This window comes from Melanostigma gelatinosum, assembly GCF_949748355.1.
Source record: "Melanostigma gelatinosum genome assembly, chromosome: 16".
Classification (NCBI taxonomy): domain Eukaryota; kingdom Metazoa; phylum Chordata; class Actinopteri; order Perciformes; family Zoarcidae; genus Melanostigma; species Melanostigma gelatinosum.
The window spans coordinates 21,185,771-21,210,636 of NC_136649.1; the positions used below are offsets into that span (position 1 = coordinate 21,185,771).

At 44.7% G+C, this 24,866-nt stretch overlaps 1 protein-coding gene across 2 annotated transcripts in view; it reads right to left on the reverse strand.

The window, feature by feature from the left end:
* Positions 1 to 24,866, reverse strand: part of prkd1 (protein kinase D1) — a gene marked incomplete at both ends in the record, with an annotated part of 47,961 nt that overhangs the window by 6,962 nt on the left and 16,133 nt on the right. Inside the window, 16 exons of one of the 2 annotated variants that reach the window (XM_079286902.1) lie at positions 76 to 236; positions 2,684 to 2,782; positions 3,317 to 3,478; positions 4,006 to 4,112; positions 4,504 to 4,576; positions 14,100 to 14,152; positions 16,283 to 16,394; positions 17,154 to 17,321; positions 18,066 to 18,143; positions 19,549 to 19,672; positions 19,754 to 19,943; positions 20,141 to 20,218; positions 21,247 to 21,457; positions 21,851 to 21,874; positions 22,679 to 22,848; positions 22,970 to 23,101. In XM_079286902.1, coding sequence (XP_079143028.1) covers positions 76 to 236; positions 2,684 to 2,782; positions 3,317 to 3,478; positions 4,006 to 4,112; positions 4,504 to 4,576; positions 14,100 to 14,152; positions 16,283 to 16,394; positions 17,154 to 17,321; positions 18,066 to 18,143; positions 19,549 to 19,672; positions 19,754 to 19,943; positions 20,141 to 20,218; positions 21,247 to 21,457; positions 21,851 to 21,874; positions 22,679 to 22,848; positions 22,970 to 23,101 — 1,942 coding nt within the window. The remainder of the gene's footprint in view (positions 1 to 75; positions 237 to 2,683; positions 2,783 to 3,316; positions 3,479 to 4,005; positions 4,113 to 4,503; positions 4,577 to 14,099; positions 14,153 to 16,282; positions 16,395 to 17,153; positions 17,322 to 18,065; positions 18,144 to 19,548; positions 19,673 to 19,753; positions 19,944 to 20,140; positions 20,219 to 21,246; positions 21,458 to 21,850; positions 21,875 to 22,678; positions 22,849 to 22,969; positions 23,102 to 24,866) is intronic. The other variant, XM_079286903.1, reaches the window with a different exon arrangement.

Genomic DNA, 24,866 nt, shown 5'->3' on the forward strand with positions numbered 1-24,866 from the left:
ATAAAACCAGGTGAGAAAATAAAAAGGAAGAATAACAAGAGACCAACAATATCATCCTTCAGGTGAACCTCCTACCTGACGTAGATGATGACCCCCACCGACCACATGTCCAGAGAGCGGTTGTAGCCTTTGTTCCTCAGGACCTCGGGAGCGAGATACGCCGGCGTGCCGACCACCGAACGCCTGAAAGACTTCTCGCCGATGATCCGAGCGAAGCCGAAGTCACACAGCTTCACCTGAAACACGACGTGGACGGAGGTCTGTTACACAAAACCTTTAGCATGACGTGACGGTTTGTTTTATTGGTGACACAACTCAAATTCAGTCAGACCCCCGGTGCTGGTTGAGTTTAAGTTTCTCCAGCTGCCAACTCAAGGTCCGTTCTTCCCCCCGCCAACATAGTCTCAAAAGTGGCGTGGAGTGAGGCGTCTGGACATTGGAGTGCGCTAGCTAGCTAATTCTTAATTCAGTACGTGATCAGTTAGTCGGTGGGCGATGTTTTCAGCGTAAGTAACAAAACTTGCTGGCTGTAAACGATAAATGTCAGTTGGGTATTGTGAATGACGAAAGGTAGACAGTTCAACATATCCTCGTTCAACGGCTCGTATGATATCTTATGAAAAAGTTACTCCTCATTTTTCGAGCATTTTCCAACAAAAGTCCAGCAATCCAGCAGTCCAAATGTGTCAATTTTCCGCTCGTTATGTGAATAGCTTCTTCACAGGAAACTACTTAGTTAGGTTCGGGGAAAGGTTGAACAACCAAATACACAAATTCTCATGTCAATGTCCATGACGATGATGTCGAGGTAAGTCATTATTTCGTCTTCATTATATATTCAAAATATCTGAGTCAATAATTGAGTGAGTGATGACATAAAAAGTTCACTGACGTTTCAGTGTTTTGACCATAAAATGACTCTTTTCAATGATTGATGAAATGATTGTTTTCTCAATATTATTTTGACAAAAGCAGCCCAACGTAATCAGAAGTAGCCCAGTTGAGTGGAAACCAGTCCAATCTGGCAACACTGTGACTCAGCTAGCTAGCTAGCTCCCACGCTAACAGTTACTCCGTCTGTATTTGTTTGTTTCCTGATGTACGGAGTAGCAGGCTCTGAGACACAGGAAGTAAAGTGTGTGAGCCCAACAGCCTGATGCATCATTACGGCCATCAGCTAACAGTCTGACACTGATTCCTGGAGAGGAGACTGAAGAGTGCAGAAAGCTGCTAATAGTTGCACTGAAAGCTAATGGACTGTCTGAGTCTGGTGTCCTGGTCCACCTCTTTGCTTTATAATGTGTGTATCTACTCTACAGTAGATGGAAGACACAACAGACATAGATCTGTGTGTTTGTGTTTGGTCTTTTCTTAGCGTGACCAAACGAGGACGTTCATGCGCGCACACACGTGTGTGTGTGTTTACGCATGATTTACACACCAACGGACAAATCAGTGTTAAATTCAGATGCATGGTGGACTGTTTATGTTTGCATATTGGTTTAAGTAATAATGAGTGGGACAGAACATAATACACGCCTATGTAAGCACCAAAAACAAGTACTTTGTGTAAAGGGCTGCGGTCCAGGGTCGTTAGAGGAGTCTCCATTCCAGCCAGAGGGCTCCACCCACTCACTCAGGAGAGCATTGGGATCAGGTGTGGGATGAGACACACCTGGAGCTGATCTCGTTAGGGAGATGAACAAATGTGAAGCTGATCAGGGAGAACTTGCGGAGAGCATGCTGCAGGAGGAGCAGGGTCGCTCCTCCCTCGGGTCTCGAGGGATAGAGAGAGTCGAGACCAGTAAGTCGGCTATGGCGGCCCGGCTGAAATAGTTTATATTTTCTAGTTTTGTGACAGAGATCTGGACTGAGCTAGGGTTTTCTGTTTTCTGTTACTATTTTCTGTGTCCTCCGTACAATCCTGTTACAATTATTCATTTAAATTGAAACATGAAACCTTGTTTCTGTGCTGCATTCACTTAACATTTATGGAATATAAGTTAATTATGTTAATCTTAATATGTAGTGATTCATATCTGATTCCATAAACATATACAGTAGCCATATTTTACTTTAACTGTCGAGCAAATATAAAGCAAACTTCAAATATCCCAGTTCCATAGTCTTCTTCAGGGTTTTCTTACTTGTGTTTTTGTATCGTTCTTTTCAGAGTTTTGAATCTTTTAAATTTGTGTCACAATGTCAGCCGATCCTCGCTCCACATCTTCCTTGCCTGTTTTCTTCTCTCCTGTCATGTACGACATGTACACGTCGTTCCACATCTCTGATTCTTCGCTCTTGGTTGAATCGTATTCCCGGCATGCATCACATAATTTACAAAGATATTCCAGACTTAATTTGTCAATATGGGAAAACAAAACATTTCAGGGAATACTTACACTGTTTCGACTTCATTACCGTTAAAATTAAACACACCAAGTCAGACTTTTTTCATACGATTAAAAATATATATATTCTGTCAAAAAATATTACACTGAGAAGTTGTGTATTCTGTGTGATGCTTTAAAGGAAAACGCAAACAAAAAACACAAAACTTTGCATGATTTTATCAGAACGTGAATAATTATCATAATAAATATATATATATATAACAGAAACTCACATCAAAAAGACTCAAAAAATTCAGTTAATATAATATACACACACACACACACAGTACCTGTGGAAATGCGTCTGCAGAAGCCAGCAGCACGTTTTCAGGTTTCAGATCACAATGGACGATGTTCTTGAAGTGGAGGTGACGCAGAGCCACCAGGATCTGATGGTGACAGATAATAATAATAACAATGATAATAATAGTAGTAGTAATACTATTAATAATAATTCATGTTTCGTCAAAGCAATCAGAGAAAACATGCTGAAGGTGGCGTGAGAGAAAAAGTCAGGGAGTCCAGATGTGACCAGGTGTTCTCTCTACTACGAGTTTCCTGGTTTAAGATGATGAACGCCACCAACACCACCACATGAAGAAGAGGGTCTTCTCTTATTGGTCCACTACTTCAGATCCTATTACAGTGTTAAAGCATCCAAAGAAGCATTCAAGACAGATTGGAAATCCAGAAGAGGAGGTTTGAGACTCTAACCAGATGTTTAAAAGGTTTGAATGCATCCGTCTCTCCAAGACACGAAACTAAACTGATAAATATCAGAAGTTCTTCTTCTTCTGGTGTTTCTGTCAGTTACCAAACAGCTTCAGGTGCATCACCACCTTCATTTATAGCCGACAAAAGCTTCAATTCAAGCGTCTTAAATGTTACTAGAAGTGACGAAGAGGAAGTGGAAACCGCGTTACCTGCGTGACCATGAACTTGGTGATCCTCTCGGGGAGTCGTCCCTTCTCACTGGACAGGATCATCTCCAGCATGTCTCCGTGGAGCTTCTCCATGACGACAAACACCCTCTCCGGGGTCTCAAACATGCAGTCCAGGTTGACCACGCCCGGGTGGTGCAAACTCTGGAGGAAATCTGTATTTGTATTCGAACTTTTTTGTCATTTTCTGACAGAATATATTCGCTCAACATCGGAAAACAACGGAATGTCTTACTGTGTTTGTTTTGTTAGTCTTGTGTTTGTTGTGTTATAAATTGGCTACAACTGAATTTCGTCGTGCGCCACTGAATGATTTATGGAAACATATCAGCCCTGTGCCATAAACGCATTTATTCTGATGACTCCTAATAGTTGCAACAGCTTTAAATCATATATTTGGATATCTGAATAAAATAATGATTCAAATTTAAGTACATTTTAGAAAGCCAACGTCTCCAGTAGATCAGAGCAGACAGTGTTTTGTGTGCAGGTGCGTGCGTGTGTGTGTTTGCAGTAGCAGCTTCTGCAGGTTGAGCAGCGCTGGATTATTACAGGATGTCACACCCCAACGGTGTTGACACGGTAATGAAGTCGTTCACGGCAGGAAGTCTCACTCACAGCCAACAGGCTCCGCTGTGAGTGTGTGAGTGTGTGTGTGTGTGTGTGTGTACCTGCAGGATGGCCACCTCGTTGCGCAGCTGACTCTCCTGTTTGGTGGGGAAGCGGAGTTTGTCGATGATCTTGATGGCGACGTCTCGGCCGGACTTTCTGTGTTTACCTGCATGAAAACACACAAAAATGTATTATTATTGTTATTATTATAAAATATCATTATTATTATTTGTTCACTAAGTCAAGGTTTGTTTGGACGGTTTGATTTGAGTCGAACCGCTGCGTCTCTAGAAGCAAGCATTGATTTATTTTACTTTTATGTATTTGCAATTTATTTTGTAAGAAAAAAGAAATTTAATAGTTTTAATTAAAATATTAGAATTTCAATTTCAAATGAAAAAATATCAAAATAGACTATTATTCTCCAAATATTAAGATTTTTAATGTCAAAATATCCTAAAATCTTAAACTTCATGACTTTTTCTCAAAATACTTCCACTTTATTGTTTAAATCTTTTATCCTACTGCAGGTTTAGATGTTATTTTGTACGTTTTACCTCCATAGACGATGCCAAACTGTCCTGAACCAAGAACCTCGTCTGGAAAGATCTGATACACCGAGTTGATGTCCTGGAAAACAGAAGAACAAGTCTGAGCAAAAGTTCACATCAATCATTCCAAATGAAGCTCGAGCGTAAATTCAGTCAGTTTCCATGTTTTTATTAATAAATGTATCAATGAGTCTGTGAGTGCTGTGTGAACCTTCAGCACATAGAGAGGAATGAACGTGTAGAGTTTGGTGAATGTAAGAGCTGCTGAAGTGGAGATTTATCATCAGAGTCTGAGAACAAACTCATTGAGAGGAAACGTCTTAAAGAGACGTTCAGTTACATTACAGACATTTAGAGACTCTACAGGTGAATAGGGTCAAAACATGAACTCATAGATATCACCATGAAGCTTCACCACTTCATCACTCACATTAACATGAGTATTTATTGTATTACAAGTTTTCTGTAATGTTATGTTTAAATATAGAAATGAGGCATTATGTGGTGGGAACTTTTGCTGAATTTAGTAGAAATCTACAGACGTAAACAGACAAAGTAGTAAAATAAATGTTTTCTTTCTGAAAGAAGATGAGTTATGGAAGAAAAATAGGCCAAAATCTCAAAATGTATTAGTGCATGCGAAACTATATCGTTGCCTGTAAAGTAACAAAAGTAAAGCTATCAAGCAGAACAACAATAATATAGTTATCTGATTATAATCCGATGGATTAATGGACGATAACTTTGATATTGCAGCTGCTTTGTATGTTTTGTATCACATTTTATTTGATATTTTTCTTTCATAATCTGTAAATTACAGCACAATGTTTTCATGTAAGATCTAAGAAAGCAGAAGAAATGCAAACCCTCTAACAGTGCTTGAGTAAATGTACTTAGTTACTTTCCACCAGTGGAGCCGAGCTTTTTAAAAGTTGTAAAAGCTGTGAAGTTTCCTGTGAGAGCTGCTCCAGCTGGAGTGGAGGAGGGCGAGGCCGTGTGACAGAAAGTGGGTTCAATGAAAAAAAGTGAAACTCGCATCAATTCATCACCAGGAGAAGTTGTTCAGAGAAGCCCACTGAGTGTAACTACGGGTGGAGTTGTTGAGAGAAGCCCACTGAGTGTAACTACGGGTGGAGTTGTTGAGAGAAGCCCACTGAGTGTAACTACGGGTGGAGTTGTTGAGAGAAGCCCACTGAGTGTAACTAGGTGGAGTTGTTGAGAGAAGCCCACTGAGTGTAACTACGGGTGGAGTTGTTGAGAGAAGCCCACTGAGTGTAACTACGGGTGGAGTTGTTCAGAGAAGCCCAGTGAGTGTAACTAGGTGGAGTTGTTCAGAGAAGCCCAGTGAGTGTAACTAGGTGGAGTTGTTCAGAGAAGCCAACTGAGTGTAACTAGGTGGAGTTGTTCAGAGAAGCCCACTGAGTGTAACTACGGGTGGAGTTGTTCAGAGAAGCCCACTGAGTGTAACTACGGGTGGAGTTGTTCAGAGAAGCCCACTGAGTGTAACTACGGGTGGAGTTGTTCAGAGAAGCCCACTGAGTGTAACTACGGGTGGAGTTGTTGAGAGAAGCCCACTGAGTGTAACTACGGGTGGAGTTGTTGAGAGAAGCCCACTGAGTGTAACTACGGGTGGAGTTGTTGAGAGAAGCCCACTGAGTGTAACTACGGGTGGAGTTGTTGAGAGAAGCCCACTGAGTGTAACTACGGGTGGAGTTGTTGAGAGAAGCCCACTGAGTGTAACTAGGTGGAGTTGTTGAGAGAAGCCCACTGAGTGTAACTACGGGTGGAGTTGTTGAGAGAAGCCCACTGAGTGTAACTACGGGTGGAGTTGTTCAGAGAAGCCCAGTGAGTGTAACTAGGTGGAGTTGTTCAGAGAAGCCCAGTGAGTGTAACTAGGTGGAGTTGTTCAGAGAAGCCAACTGAGTGTAACTAGGTGGAGTTGTTCAGAGAAGCCCACTGAGTGTAACTACGGGTGGAGTTGTTCAGAGAAGCCCACTGAGTGTAACTACGGGTGGAGTTGTTCAGAGAAGCCCACTGAGTGTAACTACGGGTGGAGTTGTTCAGAGAAGCCCACTGAGTGTAACTACGGGTGGAGTTGTTCAGAGAAGCCCACTGAGTGTAACTACGGGTGGAGTTGTTGAGAGAAGCCCACTGAGTGTAACTACGGGTGGAGTTGTTGAGAGAAGCCCACTGAGTGTAACTAGGTGGAGTTGTTGAGAGAAGCCCACTGAGTGTAACTAGGTGGAGTTGTTGAGAGAAGCCAACTGAGTGTAACTAGGTGGAGTTGTTGAGAGAAGCCCACTGAGTGTAACTACAGGTGGAGTTGTTGAGAGAAGCCCACTGAGTGTAACTAGGTGGAGTTGTTGAGAGAAGCCCACTGAGTGTAACTAGGTGGAGTTGTTGAGAGAAGCCCACTGAGTGTAACTACGGGTGGAGTTGTTGAGAGAAGCCCACTGAGTGTAACTAGGTGGAGTTGTTGAGAGAAGCCCACTGAATGTAACTAGGTGGAGTTGTTGAGAGAAGCCCACTGAGTATAACTACGGGTGGAGTTGTTCAGAGAAGCCCACTGAGTGTAACTAGGTGGAGTTGTTGAGAGACGCCCACTGAGTGTAACTACAGGTGGAGTTGTTGAGAGAAGCCCACTGAGTGTAACTAGGTGGAGTTGTTGAGAGAAGCCAACTGAGTGTAACTAGGTGGAGTTGTTGAGAGAAGCCCACTGAGTGTAACTAGGTGGAGTTGTTGAGAGAAGCCCACTGAGTGTAACTAGGTGGAGTTGTTGAGAGAAGCCCACTGAGTGTAACTACGGGTGGAGTTGTTGAGAGAAGCCCACTGAGTGTAACTACGGGTGGAGTTGTTGAGAGAAGCCCACTGAGTGTAACTACGGGTGGAGTTGTTCAGAGAAGCCCACTGAGTGTGTCAGGATCCCTGTCTGACCCACTGTGTGGTTACCTCTGTTTCCCCTCCAATCTCCTCTCCTCATGTGTCTGTCATTCCCCTGTGTGTGTTTTGTTATGCCATGTGCTTGGTGTTTTCTCGGACCTGCCTCCAGACTCCTCCCACTGCTACCGCGCTGATGGATGCCAGCTGCGGACAATCTGGCTCGTTACCCGGCAGCATATAAGCCCTGGTCCTGCAGGCTTGGGGCGTCAGTCTGTATTGTCTTCTGCCTCGGTAGCGTCGCTGTGTCGTGAGTAAACTCCACGGTATCTTCCTGTGCTAATCTCTCTCCTCTCTGCTACGGGTGGAAAGTACTGGGCGATCTACGAACTCTCCGGTGTCGAGCCACGGGACATCACACCGTCGATCTGTCAACTCTTCAGTGTCGAGCCACGGGACATCACACCGTCGAGCTACCAGCCCCCGGTGTCGAGCCACGGGACTCACACCAGCCACCCACCTGTCTACCAAATAAACCTGTTTCATTGGACTTTGTCTCCTGTGGTCTGCATTTGGGTCCTACCCGTGAACTCCCGTGACAGAACAGACTGACCATAAAATGGACGCAGCGACCACAGGAGCAGCTACGCTGGCCGGACATAGCACGCAGCTGGAGGCACACCAGCAGATGCTCATGGAGATGCGTCAAGCCCTGCAATCCATGGCAGGTGAGGTCTCTGAGGTTGGCCGCATCTTGCAGGGACTGGTTCGGACAGGCCAGCTTCAGCCGGCTCCAGCCCCGGACCCATCACCTGCACTCCCCTCTCCAGTCCTCGCCCCGCCGGTTCGGGAGTCCCCCGTGCCACCTCCGGAGCCCTATGACGGAACGCTGGGGAGATGCCGGGGCTTCCTGTTTCAATGCGGGCAGGTGTTTGACCGACAGCCCCAGATTTTCGCCTCAGACAGGTCCAGGGTTTCTTACGTGGTCGGCTTACTGCGGGGAAGGGCTTTGGACTGGGCCACGAACACACTGAGCATCGACCAGCCTAATCTTGTAGATTATGTCGACTTTGTGGAGGATCTGAGGAGGGTTTTCGACCACCCAGTGGACTCCGAGGATGCAGCTCAACGCCTCCTCCGCTTGCGACAGGGTCAGGCGAGTGTAGCAGAACACGCAGTGGACTTCCGCATTCTCGCCGCCGAGTCCGGGTGGGGAGAGACGGCGCTCAGGGGAGTTTTCCTTCACGGACTATCCGAAGCCATGAAGGATGAACTGGCAACCTGTAATAAGGCCGGTTCGTTGGAGGAGCTGATTAAGCTCTCGATCGGGCTGGATAATCGGATGCGGCAGAGGCGACGTGAGAGGAACTACAGGTCCCTAGGGGCATCACCCGTGACATCGCCCTCTTCCAGCTTCCGCCTGCGTGCTCCGGCGTCAGCCTATCCGGAGGAGCGGAGAGGGCCTCAGGCTTGGGATTCGGTCCCCTTTTCCACGCCGGAGGGGGAGCCTATGCAGCTCGGGCGTGCCCACCTTTCGCCACGGGAGAGAGATAGGCGGATCAGAGCGGGCGAGTGCCTGTACTGTGGCCGCCTGGGACATTCCCTTTCCTCCTGTCCGGTTCGGTCAAACGGGGGCGCTCGCCAGTAAGGGTTGGGATACTGGTGAGCGGACCCGAGCCTTCTCGAGACTCCCTACCAAGACTGTTGTTGCCGGCATCTCTCTCGCTGCACTCTCGCTCTCTCTCTCTCTCGGCTCTGGTGGACTCTGGAGCAGAACAGAATTTCATGGACACGGAGTTTATCGCCAGAGTCCAGATTCCCTTGGAGAGACTAGAGCGTCCGCTAGTGGTCAATGCCCTAGACGGCAGCTTCCTAGCTCAAGTCACTCACCGGACCCAGCCGCTGCAGCTCATCCTGTCCGGTAATCACAGAGAGAGACTTCAGTTTTACGTTTTTCCTTCTCCGCAGAACCCCCTAGTTCTGGGCCACCCTTGGCTCACCACCCATAACCCTCGGATTGACTGGGCGGCAGGGAGGATTGCCGCATGGAGCCCCGACTGTCATGCTAACTGCCTAAGATCGGCGCAACCCCCTGGAGGACCTCCCCAGGATTATCACGAGGCTTTGCCAGATCTCGCCTCCGTGCCCACCGCCTACCATGACATCGGGGAGGTGTTTAGCAAGAGCCGGGCCCTCTCCTTACCACCTCACCGTCCCTACGACTGCGCTATTGACCTCCACCCGGGCGCTCCGCTCCCTTCCAGTCGGTTATATAACCTGTCTAGGCCGGAGAAGGCATCCATGGAGGAATACATCTCACAGTCTTTGAGGGCTGGAATCATCCGCCCGTCCTCATCACCACTCGGAGCTGGATTCTTCTTTGTCTCTAAGAAGGATAAGAGCCTCCGGCCCTGCATCGACTATCGGGGTCTGAACAGCATCACTACCCGGAACAAGTACCCTCTGCCACTGATTAATTCTGCGTTTGAACCCTTGTCTGGAGCCACAATCTTCACCAAGCTCGACCTTCGCAATGCATACCACCTGGTGCGGATCCGAGCAGGAGATGAGTGGAAGACGGGGTTCAACACCCCCCTCGGTCACTTCGAGTACTTGGTCATGCCGTTTGGACTATCCAATGCCCCAGCAGTTTTCCAGGCGTTGGTAAACGACGTACTCCGGGACTTCCTGAACCGTTTTGTGTTCGTGTACATTGATGATATCCTCATCTACTCTGCGGACCTTCTGGAGCATCAGCGCCACGTTCGGTTGGTCCTCCAGCGCCTACTGGAGAACAAACTGTTTGTGAAGGCGGAGAAATGTGAGTTCCATGTGACCTCAGTTCAGTTCCTGGGATTCATCATTGAGAGGGGTCAAGTAAGAACGGATCCAGAAAAGGTCAAGGCGGTAACTGAGTGGCCGACTCCCTCCTCCCGGAAACAGCTCCAACAGTTTCTGGGGTTTGCCAACTTCTACCGTCGATTCATCAGGAACTACAGTAACCTCGCAGCCCCGCTCACTGGGCTCACCTCTTCCAAGACCATATTTGTATGGACACCGGAGGCCGGTCGGGCATTCAAGCTCCTCAAGGAACGGTTCTCCTCCGCCCCCATCCTGATTCAGCCCGACGACACCCGTCAGTTCGTTGTTGAGGTGGACGCCTCTGACACAGGTGTGGGGGCCATCCTGTCTCAACAGTCGGACTCGGACTCGAAGTTGCGCCCTTGCGCCTACTATTCCCGCCGGTTGAACCCAGCAGAGAGGAACTACGATGTGGGAAACCGGGAACTGCTGGCAATTAAGCTGGCTCTCGAGGAGTGGAGACACTGGCTAGAGGGGGCTGTTCATCCGTTCGTGGTCTGGACAGACCATAGGAACCTCGAGTACATTCGGACGGCCAAGCGGTTAAACTCTCGCCAGGCTCGGTGGTCATTATTCTTCGGACGGTTTGACTTCACCATCTCCTACCGCCCAGGCCACAAGAATACCAAGCCTGATGCTCTCTCTCGCCAGTTCTCTCCCGAGGGTCGCTCCTCCAGTCCTGGGCCCATCCTCCCTACAACCTGTGTGGCAGCCGCTCTCACCTGGGAGATCGAATCAGTGGTGCAGGACGCTCTCCGAACCCAGCCAGATCCCGGAGGCGGGCCTCCCGGCCGCCTCTTTGTTCCCCTGTCCGCACGCTCCCAAGTGCTCCAGTGGGCGCACACCTCTCGGTTCTCCTGTCACCCTGGCGTCAGACGCACCATTGATCTGCTTCGGAGAACCTTTTGGTGGACATCGCTGGAGGCCGATACTAGAGCCTTTGTCCTCGCCTGCTCAACCTGTGCCCGCAATAAGGCGTCACACCGACCTCCCGCCGGCTTGCTGCAACCCCTCCCAGCGCCTCATCGTCCCTGGTCCCATATTGCCCTGGACTTCGTCACAGGCCTGCCACCCTCTCATGGAAACACGGTCATCGTTACGGTGGTTGACCGCTTCTCCAAGGCGGCTCACTTCCTCGCTCTGCCCAAGCTTCCCTCAGCTCAGGAGGCGGCGGATATCATGGTCAGCCAGGTGTTCCGTCTGCATGGGATCCCGGTGGACATTGTGTCGGACCGAGGCCCGCAGTTCATATCCCAGGTCTGGAGAGCCTTCGGCCGGGCCCTCGGCGCAACCATCAGTCTGTCCTCGGGGTTCCACCCCCAGTCCAACGGGCAGACGGAGAGGCTTAATCAGGAGCTCGAGGCCTCCCTCCGCTGCGTGGCAGCATCGAATCCCTCCAGCTGGAGTACTCACCTGCCTTGGGTGGAATATGCCCACAACTCCCATACATCATCGGCTACGGGCCACACTCCATTCGAGGCCTCCCTGGGTTACCAGCCACCTCTGTTCCCCGCCCAGGAGGTGGAGATAGCTGTTCCCTCGGTGCAGCGCCACCTTCGTCGCTGTAGGAAGGTGTGGAGGGAGACCCGGGCCGCCCTTCTCCGCACGGCGGAACAGAATAAGCGTTTTGCGGATCGCCGCCGCATCCCTGCTCCACATTACCAAGTCGGTCAAATGGTGTGGCTCTCCGCCAGGGACATCCCATTACGGACCGAATCCCGGAAGTTGTCTCCCCGGTTCATCGGTCCGTTTGAGGTCCAGGCAATTATCAACCCGTCCGCAGTTCGTCTGAAGCTTCCCTCATCCATGAGGATCCACCCGACGTTCCACGTGTCGCTGATCAAACCGGTGTCCACCTGTGCCCTGTGCCCTCCGGCCAGACCCCCACCACCCGCCCGACTCATCGACGGCGGTCCAGCGCATACGGTCAACAGACTGTTGGATGTTCGCCCTCGGGGTCGGGGTTTCCAATACCTCGTGGACTGGGAGGGTTACGGTCCTGAGGAACGCTCATGGGTGCCCCGGTCTAGGATCCTCGACCCCACTCTAGTGCGGGATTTTCATCGACGGCACCCGGACAAGACTGGCAGACCGCCTGGAGGCTCCCGTTGAGGGGGGGGTACTGTCAGGATCCCTGTCTGACCCACTGTGTGGTTACCTCTGTTTCCCCTCCAATCTCCTCTCCTCATGTGTCTGTCATTCCCCTGTGTGTGTTTTGTTATGCCATGTGCTTGGTGTTTTCTCGGACCTGCCTCCAGACTCCTCCCACTGCTACCGCGCTGATGGATGCCAGCTGCGGACAATCTGGCTCGTTACCCGGCAGCATATAAGCCCTGGTCCTGCAGGCTTGGGGCGTCAGTCTGTATTGTCTTCTGCCTCGGTAGCGTCGCTGTGTCGTGAGTAAACTCCACGGTATCTTCCTGTGCTAATCTCTCTCCTCTCTGCTACGGGTGGAAAGTACTGGGCGATCTACGAACTCTCCGGTGTCGAGCCACGGGACATCACACCGTCGATCTGTCAACTCTTCAGTGTCGAGCCACGGGACATCACACCGTCGAGCTACCAGCCCCCGGTGTCGAGCCACGGGACTCACACCAGCCACCCACCTGTCTACCAAATAAACCTGTTTCATTGGACTTTGTCTCCTGTGGTCTGCATTTGGGTCCTACCCGTGAACTCCCGTGACAGAGTGTAACTACGGGTGGAGTTGTTCAGAGAAGCCAACTGAGTGTAACTACGGGTGGAGTTGTTCAGAGAAGCCCACTGAGTGTAACTAGGTGGAGTTGTTGAGAGAAGCCAACTGAGTGTAACTAGGTGGAGTTGTTGAGAGAAGCCCACTGAGTGTAACTAGGTGGAGTTGTTGAGAGAAGCCCACTGAGTGTAACTAGGTGGAGTTGTTGAGAGAAGCCCACTGAGTGTAACTAGGTGGAGTTGTTCAGAGAAGCCCACTGAGTGTAACTAGGTGGAGTTGTTCAGAGAAGCCCACTGAGTGTAACTAACCGGCGTCACTGATCTGCCACAGCTTTGACACCAAAACTGCAAAATATTTTCTCCTTGTCTGCAATCACGTCTCTCTTTTCTCCCCCGTCAGCTGACAGCTTAATATCACACCTCGAGCAAAGAGGACAGAAATACAATATTATAACCCCCCCCCCCTTTCCCTGAAGCCTCGCTGCCTAATTACCATCCTCTGTCACCATGGAAACCATTTGGCTGAGTGAGTAATCACAGTAATCTCCATTTGAAGGTGCTTGAAGACGCGCTCACCTTGGAGATGGACGGGGGAAAAAAAGGTGAGGCGCTATTTTCTGCATGGAAATTGGGACTCCGTGTTCTCTGCGGTTACATCTGCATGAATAGAGTTTGCAGATATTTTTCAGCCTCGTGTGAAAAAAATAATCTTTATGATGTTAATGCACAGGAGCGTTTGATGCTCAACTCGGTGGCAGGTCCTCCGAGTCTTCAAATGCAAATGCATGAAGAGGGATCAGAGGATGTAAACAGGATGTAGTTTGCAGTTGAAGGAAGACGGAGACCTTCATCTTGCATCTGAAGCTCATGACAGAAAGTTAATGAGCCAAAAAGGCTCTACAAATAAAGATTGATTGATTGATTGATTCAGACCCCTGTCACAAACGTCAGCGATGTACGGCTCAGAAAATGTTCTATGTGCTGAATGATGATGCCCATGATGTATCCCTGCGTAAAAACACCACTACATCTTTGTGTGTGTGTGTGTGTGTGTGTGTGTGTGTGTGTGTGTGTGTGTGTGTGTGTGCGTGTGTGTGCGTGTGTGTGCGTGTGTGTGCGTGTGTGTGCGTGTGTGTGCGTGTGCGTGCGTGTGCGTGTGTGTGTTTTCTCACCACATTCTCCTGGATCTGGCAGTTGGAGACAGAAATACTGATGGAAATTTCCTCTGTTGATGAGACACAAACACGATCAGAGTTAAAACTGAAGAGAAACAATCAGCATCTTCATTAAGGGAAATAATAAAAACATGAATAATCGTTGATGTTAATCACTCTAAAAGACACACATGTTATTTAAGACCTTCTGTTATTAAGCTGTGCACTTTCTCTAAGAAGTATATCTACTGAATAATAGATGTTCTAAATCTGAAGCCTGCAGCCTTCCGGCGGTTGAGACACGGTATTATTTGTATTTTCCCCACAGGTGAACACACAGAGTCGGAGAAGGCACTGAGACCAAAAGTGAAGTGTTAGTCATGATCAGTTTGACGTCAGTGGAGGTCTGAAATATCTCTGATGGGTTTTTGTGTGGGTGTCGACGGCCCTGAGGGGATCTGATGGTCTGCGGGAGAATTCAGCATGAACATTAATACCTGAGCTGCAAATGTGTCCTTCCGCAGGCGAGATACTAATGCTGTAATAACATTTACATTTTGTCCAATTTTATATAGATTTTCTGAACGTCAGAACATCCTGTGTTCTTATTAAAGTGAGTAAGAAGACAAAGCGGTGACTCTAACCTCTTAACATGCAGCATTCCCGTAAGCCAGCTGCTGGAAGAATCAGGTTATTCCACAATGTCATATTTAAGATGTATCCTTCAACACACATTTCCCCGAAATTCAACCTGACATATTGTTGCACATTAAAAATAAATTAGATTTAGTTGTGAAACTTCCTGGCCAGCTTTTAGGACACAGTTAAGGATTTATCTAATTTCATCTTGAACCTTAGCAAGAGGCTTCGCTGGTTGTACATATCTACTTGTTCGAGATTTGTATTTTCTGCTGTTTTTGTTTGTGTTCTGTTTTTGTGTCTTTGTTTGTCGTTTGCGTGTTCTGGTTTTGATGAGTAATATTGTCATGGTTTTATTTGTTTCAATAGGAAAGGACTCTGAATAAGCCTCTCAGGCTTCTTTCATGTCCTGCACTGTAAAAAAAACCTAATACTTTTTATTCAATTGTATGTATTTTGTACATCTTTAACCCTTTTGGTTTGTCACGTCTTACTCATAAATATAGCATTGAATTCATAGCAAATTTATTGATTGTGATTATTGGTAAATTTTACATACATGAATGCAAAATTAACAAGATACAATTTCACTAGAATCTCAAACTTATAAACACTAAAAATGTAGTTTGTATTATATGAATAACATATATTTTTATTATTATTCATCCCAATAATAAAAATATAAAATGAATTAATTCAATGTTTTGATTTCTATGAATTCATTTTTTTATGCCATTATGTTGAGTACATGTCTGCAATCTTTTTATTTTTGAATTCTTTTAAAAAAGACATAAGCATGTACTGGTTATATAGTTTCAGTTTTTGAAACTCACACTAACATTGAAAATCATACGAATTATAGTCTTATTTTTATTCTCTGTCTGTATTTCTTATTTTATCTATTTGTTAAATTTGTTATGGAGATATAATTTCACTATACGTTGTGCTGGGACAATAAAACTTGATTTGATTAAAAAATGTGGGATCTTCAGAACAATGTTAAATAAAGTTCTGTGACTATGAACAAAGTTTGGCTGCACAAGTTTTCACTGACTGAGACTGAAAGTTGGTTGTCAAACAGAAATAGGAAATTGTTATTGTCAATGTCCTATAGTATAAAAAGACACAGGAACATTTCCAAACAGCAGGTACCGTTTTTAAGGCAGTAAATGGGTCTGAAGTCTTTAAAACCATTAGCTATATAGAGCTGGGTGTCGTCTGCATAGCGATCACCATGAACATCATCCTCACCAATGATGAACCATACAAAGACGTACAAAAGTAGTGGATCCAGAATTGAGCCTTGTGGCACGCCATAGACATGCTCATTCTTATTTTGACTGAAATGACAAGTTTTGAATTGAGACAATAAAGTTGTGTGACACATGGACGAAAACTAGTTGAAAGTTCAGCCTGACCTATCGAAATTAAGTGGGATCCACAAAGTAGGTCAAAGCTATTTGCTATTGACCAATACCACATATTAAAGTTTTAAATAACCAAGTTTAAAGACAAATCCTTCTGCTAATACCAACATGGTTACAGGTTTTAAACTGTCTTACTGTGTCCACTGCGGTGAGAGCTGTGGGAAATTCCTGTAGAGACGGCCGGCATCAGAGCATGCTGGATGGCCATCTCCCACATACGAGCCACATCCTGTCCAACTCCGCTGACCTGAAAGCCAATAAACACCGTCAGTATAAAGTATTAGTCATGTAAAGTAAGCACATTTACTCAAGTACTGCGCATTGGTACAATTTTGAGATATTTGTACGATACTAATTTTCATTTTATTCTAGCCTACTTTACGCAACATCTCAGAGGTAAATGTCGTGCGTTTTATTCTACTATGTTTATCTGGCAGCTGTAGTTACTAGTTACCTTTCAGATTAAGATTTTACATAAAAAAATATATGTATATATATTTAGCCAGGGAAATTAAAGTTGTTAAATTGGTCAGTGTAGTTCAAACCGTTGTAATACCTCAGATATCTATGGGTTATTGACGAGACTTTTACTCTCCAAATTTACCAGATGGTTTGATTTAAATAAAAAAAAGATCAATGTATCCAATAAATCACTAAAAATAGAAAATAAAAGAATTAAGAGATGTGTTTCAGGCCTTGAGAATTTTTTTCTTTCTTTCCTTTACCAATAATAATCTCACGAGCCATCAGATTTATTCTGGGACCCTTTGGAGGGGCATGACCCCTAGGTCGGGAACCACTGGAGCAAACATTGGTACATGTTTTTCATTTTTGAGGTTTTAAGTACATATTGATTATAGTACCTCTGTACTTTTACTGACTTTTACTCATAATGGAATACTTATGTATGCTTTTGGTACTTTTACTTGAGTAAAAGATCTAAATAGATCTAAACCACACATCAAAGCTTTACTACATAAAAATAAGCCGAGCGTCATATATTCACCAGAATGCTGCTGCTGCTCACAGAGGACTCAGCTCTCTGCAGGTGTTCTCCGATGTAGTAAACCAGCGACGCGGTGGTGATCTCAAAGCAGTGAGGATTGGCTCCATCGGGAAGCACAGACAAAGTCTGAGCCGGTTCCAGACATAAGATCTCCGACAGAGGGATTTCCTGCAGAGAGACGAGGGACAGAGCATGAAGTGATCATTGCACTCTTTACTTAAACTTGTTACCGGTGCATTTGTGTATCACTACAGTGCGTCTGTAGCTTCAAAAGTACTATGATATACCCCGAAATACATCCCTGCAAACACAAAAGCATCGCTGTAAAGTGTGTGATGATTTTAACAAAAGGACATGATCCCTCAGTAGCTTCCCACCCGCCAGCACTGACAAATATCAGTTCTGCTCTTTGATGGATCCTCATCCTCACAAACTCATCTTGTGTAAAAGTGAAGCCAATTGTTTTGAAAATACCAACAAGAGAGCTTAAATCTAACTTCAACCATAATCAGAATCAGCTGACCAAGTGTGTGAACACACATGTAAGGAATTTGACTCAAGGACATTTTGTCAGCGGCAGTGTGTCATGTTTTTTTGGTGAAGCCAAAATCAGGATGTGAAAATATTTCCCTCATTTCCTGGGTGTACCAATTTGAGGACAGACTCAACGGAGATGTGAGAGGATTTGTGCATTGATTGAACTAAAAGGATGCTGGGAGTTTCGTTATAGACATCTGCTCAACAAGCAGTTTAAACAGAAAGCATAACGATACTGATGCCTTAAGAGAAAGACAAACAGAAAAAGGAGGACAATTTAAAATACGATTAAAACTCCAAAAACACCAGAATTGTCCTTTAACATACTTTCATGTAAATCAGTGGTGAGGGAGGCGGTGACGGAGCTCTTCTTACCTTGTAGTATTTACTTCCTGTGTCGTTCTGAAACAGCGTGATGCATTTACTCTCCAGCCGCCAGTAATGTCTCTTCCTCTGAAGCATAGAGAGGAAGAGGAGGAAGAAATGAGAAGTCAGATGAGACAGCAGGCGAGGAGAGAGACAGAGAGGGTGAGAGGAAAAAGGGAAAAAAGGATGTCCAGAGGAAAGTGAACAGAGAGAAGGGGAAGAGAAACGCTGACGTCATTTAACAGAATCACAAAAAACTTGTTTCAACTTTCACACAGAGCTGAAAGATGCAGAGCAGCAACACCTCATCTGACTGAAAACAATACATATTTTATTACACTTTTGTTTAAAAAAACCTCCGGGAACGTCTGGGTAGAAGTCTGCAAAAATCTAAATAATACTTTACTGTTTAATGTGTTGTTTCTAATTAATTTATCCATTTTCATTGCACAGAGGTAATCAGCATGTTTATGTTTATTTATAACAAAAGATCTCGTCCTGTTTGACATGACAACAAAAACCAACAACATAAATACATAAAATCAGTGGAGGGCAGATTGTGAACGTAATTATGTTTACAGACTATGTAATCACCTATATTTATGCTCAATATTTAAACTGAATAATACGAATGATCTTTAAAGATCATTCGATGATATTTAATCAACTCCTCAACAGCCAATCAAACAGTGTGAGCAGCAGCAGTTCAGTTCTAGTAGTGAAATTTCTGCAGTGATGTCAGTGAACACAGATGAACTCAGTCCGGGACACTCTGTCCTGGCCCCTCATGGATGAACAGTTTGGGGCCTCCACGACTCGTCACACTGAACACTCAGGACTCCCTCCCTGAAAGTTTCATTTCATTCTTATAAGTCCCAAATACTTATATGGTTTGTATGATATCTTATGAAAAGTTAGTTGTAATTTTCCATGCGTTTTTCCAGCAACATGTGTCAATTTCAACTCGTTACATGAATACAGTCTTTAAAAAAAAAACTTTCTTCTTCACAGGAAACAACTTAGTTATGTTTAGTCATCAAAACTACTTATATAAGTTTAGGAAAAGATTGAGGTTTGGGTTAAAATAACCATGGAAGTGCTGTTACTGAATTATGTAAATTCTGTAACAAATAAATCAACGTTCACTTCAGACCAGCCGGTCTCACTCACTTTGAAAACTTTATTAAAATTAAATTGTTTGTCAAATTTCTACCACAATCTGCTCATAAATACTTTCCATACAACAACTTTGCCAGTTAATTATTGTTATTTAGCATTTTCTTGCTGTTTATTCATGGTTCACTCTTCGTAAACTGGCAGACAATAATAACTGTTATTTAAATAGTTTTAAGTTGAAGACATCTAGTTTTAAAAAATGTTCTTGAATTAACAATTCAAGTCATGGATACACTAAATTATTAAAAGGTAGTGAAGACAGATAAACAAACAAAGTAACAAGCAGACAGGTAGACGTATAAACAGGTAGATGTACCAGAGTGTCCTTGCTGGTGTAGTGGACCATCCAGCCCTCCTTCATCACGTTGCTCGTCTTCCTCTTTGTGTGTTTGACAGACTGAACGACTCGCATGAGAGGGATGTTGTTACTGGTGGACGGGCTGCAGGGGGTGGGACAAAAGTCAATCTCACACATCAGTGTGTGTGTTTCTGTGTGTGTGTATGTGTGTGTGTTTCTGTACCTGATGGCCGGGTTGGACTCGTCCAGGTCGGGGTCATGCAGGTCGCAGAGGTCGCTTGGCCCCGCCTCCAGCATGAGACCCCCCTCTGATGTCAGCGCTTCGTCTATGTCGTCGCCACCTTGATCGACATCGTGGTCGTCAAGGCAACCCTCCACCATGACGTCTGACTCCGCCCCCGGGCTCAGGAGCTCTACGAAACAAACACACACACACCTGGATGTGTAGTTTCATGTTTCTACCGTTGTGAGGACCAGATGTTGTAGACCATCAAAGTGAGGACATGAAGACTTGGTCGTAGCATTAAGGTTTGTTTATGTAGTTATGCTGTAGTTCTTCGTATATAAAGTATCGCTACCATCAGGTGTGTGTGTGTCTGTTGAAACTTGCCTCCATTTTTGGAAACTTCTCCCAGGCAGTTGTTTGGCACTTTGGGAGCACATCGTTTATGACAGTTAAATTTACAATCTGAGGGAGAAACAAGGAAGGAGAGCAGCCATTAGGTTCCAGAAGGTTACAGTCCGACATTTGTTGGACAAAATGCCATTTATTCAGAAACCAGGAAATAATGCAATGTTTTTAAACCAACAGGAAAGATTTGCAGTGGAAGGACAAACATGCAATTTAAATGTATTTTGAAAGGATGTTTTGACACACCGTTCTGACATGTTGAAAACTAACGCTTGGTGCGCCGATCTCTGATGCCAAGGACCACTGACTAAGTATTTGATGATTTGTCTTAACAACTAGCAGTCAGATATCCATGATATCCCCTGTTCACATTCCTGCTCCCCAGAGGAAAAACCCTCCAGAAAAACTTTACTTTCTTAACTCACGGCAGCGGATAAATTGGCACTGGGAGACATACGGGCCATGATTATCCGCACAGAGGGGACAATAAAGTTAAATGCCCAAGAAGCAGGAACAGGAACGGCCCGCAGAGTGGTAGCTCCACTCTACTGCTGAGACAAAGACATAGCAGTCTATATTTGTGGATATAAGAAGTGGACGTAGTCGTCGTTACGTCACCACTTTTGAAGCCTTAAGTTTGGCGTTTCGCCGATGCCATCTTGGATTGCGGCCAACACCGTCTTAGATTTTGGCAACCAGTGAACAGGTAACCATATTAGGACTGAGGAGGTGTGATGTAGAGATGCCATATACGTCTCTGGTAGAGACCTGCCAATCACTGTGTAGCCCCGCCCTGAAGCACACCCTGCTTTATGGTCTATTTGACTCTAAATGAACCATAATTTACTAAATTAATACAACCAGAGGAGTCGCCCCCTGATGGACATTAGAGAGAATGCAGGTTTAAGACATGAAGCTTTGACTTCACTTTAAAGAACTGGATGTTGCCGCCTGGACGAAGATAAATTACCAGATGGTGTTTCTTTTGTCAAAATATTTTTATATTGCAACTGTTACGCTCACTGCAGCGTTTACCTGACCAGGGATTATTTAAACAAATGTATAAAAGTTTTAAAGATACTCACCTTTACACTGCAGGCCCTGTCTGAAGAGGCCTTTCAGCAGCTTCTTGCAGTGCTGGCAGACGGTGGGTCGGGTATACGAGTGGATCAGGAAGGTGTGAGGAACTTTGACCTTTGACAGAAAGATCTTGTCGAGTTCGATGGGACGGCCGATGTACGACTGGGAGCTGGAGCGCCGCTCTCGACCGGGGAAGTAATCTAATTGGTTCTTCTGCTGGAGACAAAGATCAGGAGACCAGTGTGGAGGAGTGGTCATGACTTGTTGGGACATGTTCAACCAAAAAAATACATTTAGAGGAGTAGATTTATTCACAGGCAACTTGGCTTATTTGCTTTGATGCTGAGAAAATGTTCCAGATGAAAAAAAGATGTTCTTGATTTGACACGATTTATAACTAACTCTTCTTAGCCTTTAAACCCACAGGTGTCCTCCAACCAAAAGTTTAAATCAAAAATCTGTGTTATTTCAGGACATTGAAGCATGTTTATGCTAAAAACAGTGATAGTCAAATAGAGAGATGGGTGATGCAGTTAGTTTGAACATTATTGGAGGGAATAAATTATTATTCTGGGGATTATTATTCTGGATGAAAGTGGTGAAACTTACCTCCATGCTGGGACTGACCGGAGACTAGACAATCAAAGAGAACAAAAGAAAGATATTTAGAGTGGGGTTTTAATGTTCTCATCAAAAATTGACAGATGTTATTTTACTTTTCAGTGAACAGTCAGCTGATTTCAGCATCTCAAAGCTAGAATTGTTGTTCTTTAACAAACGATTATAAGATTCCCTTTTTTTGTTATTTGTGTGACCCATCTGACTGCAAGTCAAACATCATTGAGCCACATCTGGCAGTGATATGAGGAGCAGAACTGACTCCTGATTGGTCCTCTGCCAGAACACAACCAAGTCTAGCTGTAGTAAGAAAGTCTGTATATATCTGTGTGATTCATATACCTTTCAAAATACCAAAAACACAAAAGTTGGCCAGTTAGTCCTCATTTTTAAAGTGAAACACACAGTTTGAAAATACAAAGACGAAAACGTGAATCTCTCTTTTTGTTCCTCTATAGTAAGCATCCAAACAGATGTAGGCCAGAACAAAGCAAGTCTGATTGAGCATGAACGTATTTACTGGACAGATCGATCTATAATGTGAGGGCTCAACCCTGAAATACAAGAACAATGCTGTTTTCTATACTCTGCACGGTACTTGGACTTTAGCCTGGGATCTGTTAGCTTTAGCCTCCATCTTGTAGCGTGCATCAATCATCATCAAGTACATAATTAAGAACTTGTTAGCTTGGACTAGAGACTCAGACTGCTGGCTACTTGTATCAGGTGTTGGTTCTTGGACTTCTAAACGAGACGAGTCTTTCAAAACTAAAGAAATAAATCATAGAGACATGTTCAGGATGTATATAATCCACTGACCAGTAAAGCATCGTCGGTGTAGAAGGGGGGTGAGGGCTCAGCTGAGAGGGGGCGACCCAGGTTTACCAGCCCCCCCGTTAGGGAGACGTTGGACGAGCGCCGCCGCCTCACTCCACTGCAGTTGTTGGGGATCTTAAAGGCACAACGCTTGTGATAGTTCAGACCGCAGCCTGATCAGAAACAGACAATAGCAGATTCATTTGTCGATACATAAATCAACAAAAATGTGAGAACAGATTTTTTTTTAAATCTTCTTTAGAGCCTCATGAGCTTCATCAGTAGGTTTAGTACCTTCACATTTGAGTCCCTGACGAACGAGTCCCCACAGCATCTCTCCACAGTGATCGCAGAAGGCCGGAGCTCGGTACGAGTGGACGAACAGACAGTGTGGACGGATCTGGAAGTCCTCCACTGTGGCTGAAGCTGCAAAAAAAGATGTTTGGATACAAATAATTTCAACAACCAGTGAGCCGGTTCTTTGTGTCAGGAAAGAAGGCCGATTGAACCAAGCAATCATTTCTCTAATCAGTTAGGTTAAATATTTAAAACAGATTGAAAGTCTTGAAAATTTGAATGTTCTGAGCTTTTGAAATGGATTTGTATGATAAAGTTGAGGTATTTAAAGTTGAGTTCTACTCATGAGAAGAAGTTGAAGTGGCAGTTAAAAGTGGAAGTGCTGAATTCATTTAGAGTTTTATTTGAGATGTTAGCATCGAAAAGGAGTCACTTGAAAGTGTCACTTGAAAAAGCATTAATGGAGTTGAAGTATGAACTGAAAAGAAAGTTTCAACTGTCAGTTGAAGTGTAAACATGACGCGTAGGCACTGAAATGATTTGACATGTCAGTTGATGTGTAACAGGTGAAAGGAGTTGAAGTGGGAATTAAGGTAACGTTATGACAGGATAGGACGTGTCATTGTGAACACTGAAAGGATTCAAAACATCAGTTCAAATGTACAAACTGACAGATAGTGTCCGGATGTGTAAGCAGTGAAAAGAGTTGAAGGATCAGCTGAAGTAAAATGTATAAATGCACAAATGTGTTTGCAGTATATAGTTACACATTGTTATGTACTCAGGTCTTATAAATCTCAGTCTTAATGGCACTTATATGAGCTGAGGTTATATAAGTGTTATTCCACTAGTCAATTAATTGATCAATCAACAGTTTATCAGAAACATCGGGGACGGAGAACCGCTTTCACACATTTGTTTTCAGTTTTGAGATTCATTTGCGAACACATGCTGAAATCAATATTCCATGAAAATTTATTTTTGCCAACATTAAAAACAAAGCGAACAAAAAGTTAACAGCAGAACAACAGTGCAGTAATGTTCACTTCCAAGTATAATGAATAATATAATGTATTATTCTAAAGGGAGTTTTCTTTTCCACATTTTCTAAATTATTTTCTTTTAAATCGGCTGGAAGTCGAGCAGCTGCTGATCTGGTCCGACTGGGCCGGCGGCCATAACAGCCATCTGAGCCCAAACATCCTCCAGCTGTTTTCACAAAAACTCAGTGGGGGGGCACTCCGGCAGCAACCAGAACTCCCGCTGACGAACCCACAACACCAGAGAGGGAATCGACCGGCCGGCCTGAGGGGTTACACAGTGAACGCCGATATCTCAATTTTACTGAAAAAAGTTTACAAGTTTTCACCAAGTTAAACGAGAAATAAAGACGAACCAATGACAAGCAATGGAGTCACATTTCGGTTTTAATGAAGGACAAAACATCTGGTTTAAAGAATACACTGGTTTGATGAGTTTTACAGCAGTTTGTGATAAATACTTTCCTGATTCATGAACAGCTGCTCTTTTTTAGTAGAGTAGAGTTTCAAATTGCGACTTGGTGACAGATGACGGTTTATCATAATTTAAGTTTGTGATGGGTTTTACATGAAAAATGCAGCATTTTGTTATTCTTTTTGTGAAACAGGGCTCGTCAGCTGGGCATTGTTTGAATTATCATATATTAGTGCCCCTGAGATACTTTAGTTTCTGCACTGTTATCTAAATTATTCAATTCTTTTAACTTTCTGTTGGTTTCTTTTCAAAAATCCCCCCATAAATTTGGAAAGAAAATCCAAATTTGCCAAATATTAAATGTTATTTGAAGGCCCATTGTGCACCTGTACAGCATCTTCACTTCACATATATCTTCACTTGTTGTCCCTGATTAGAC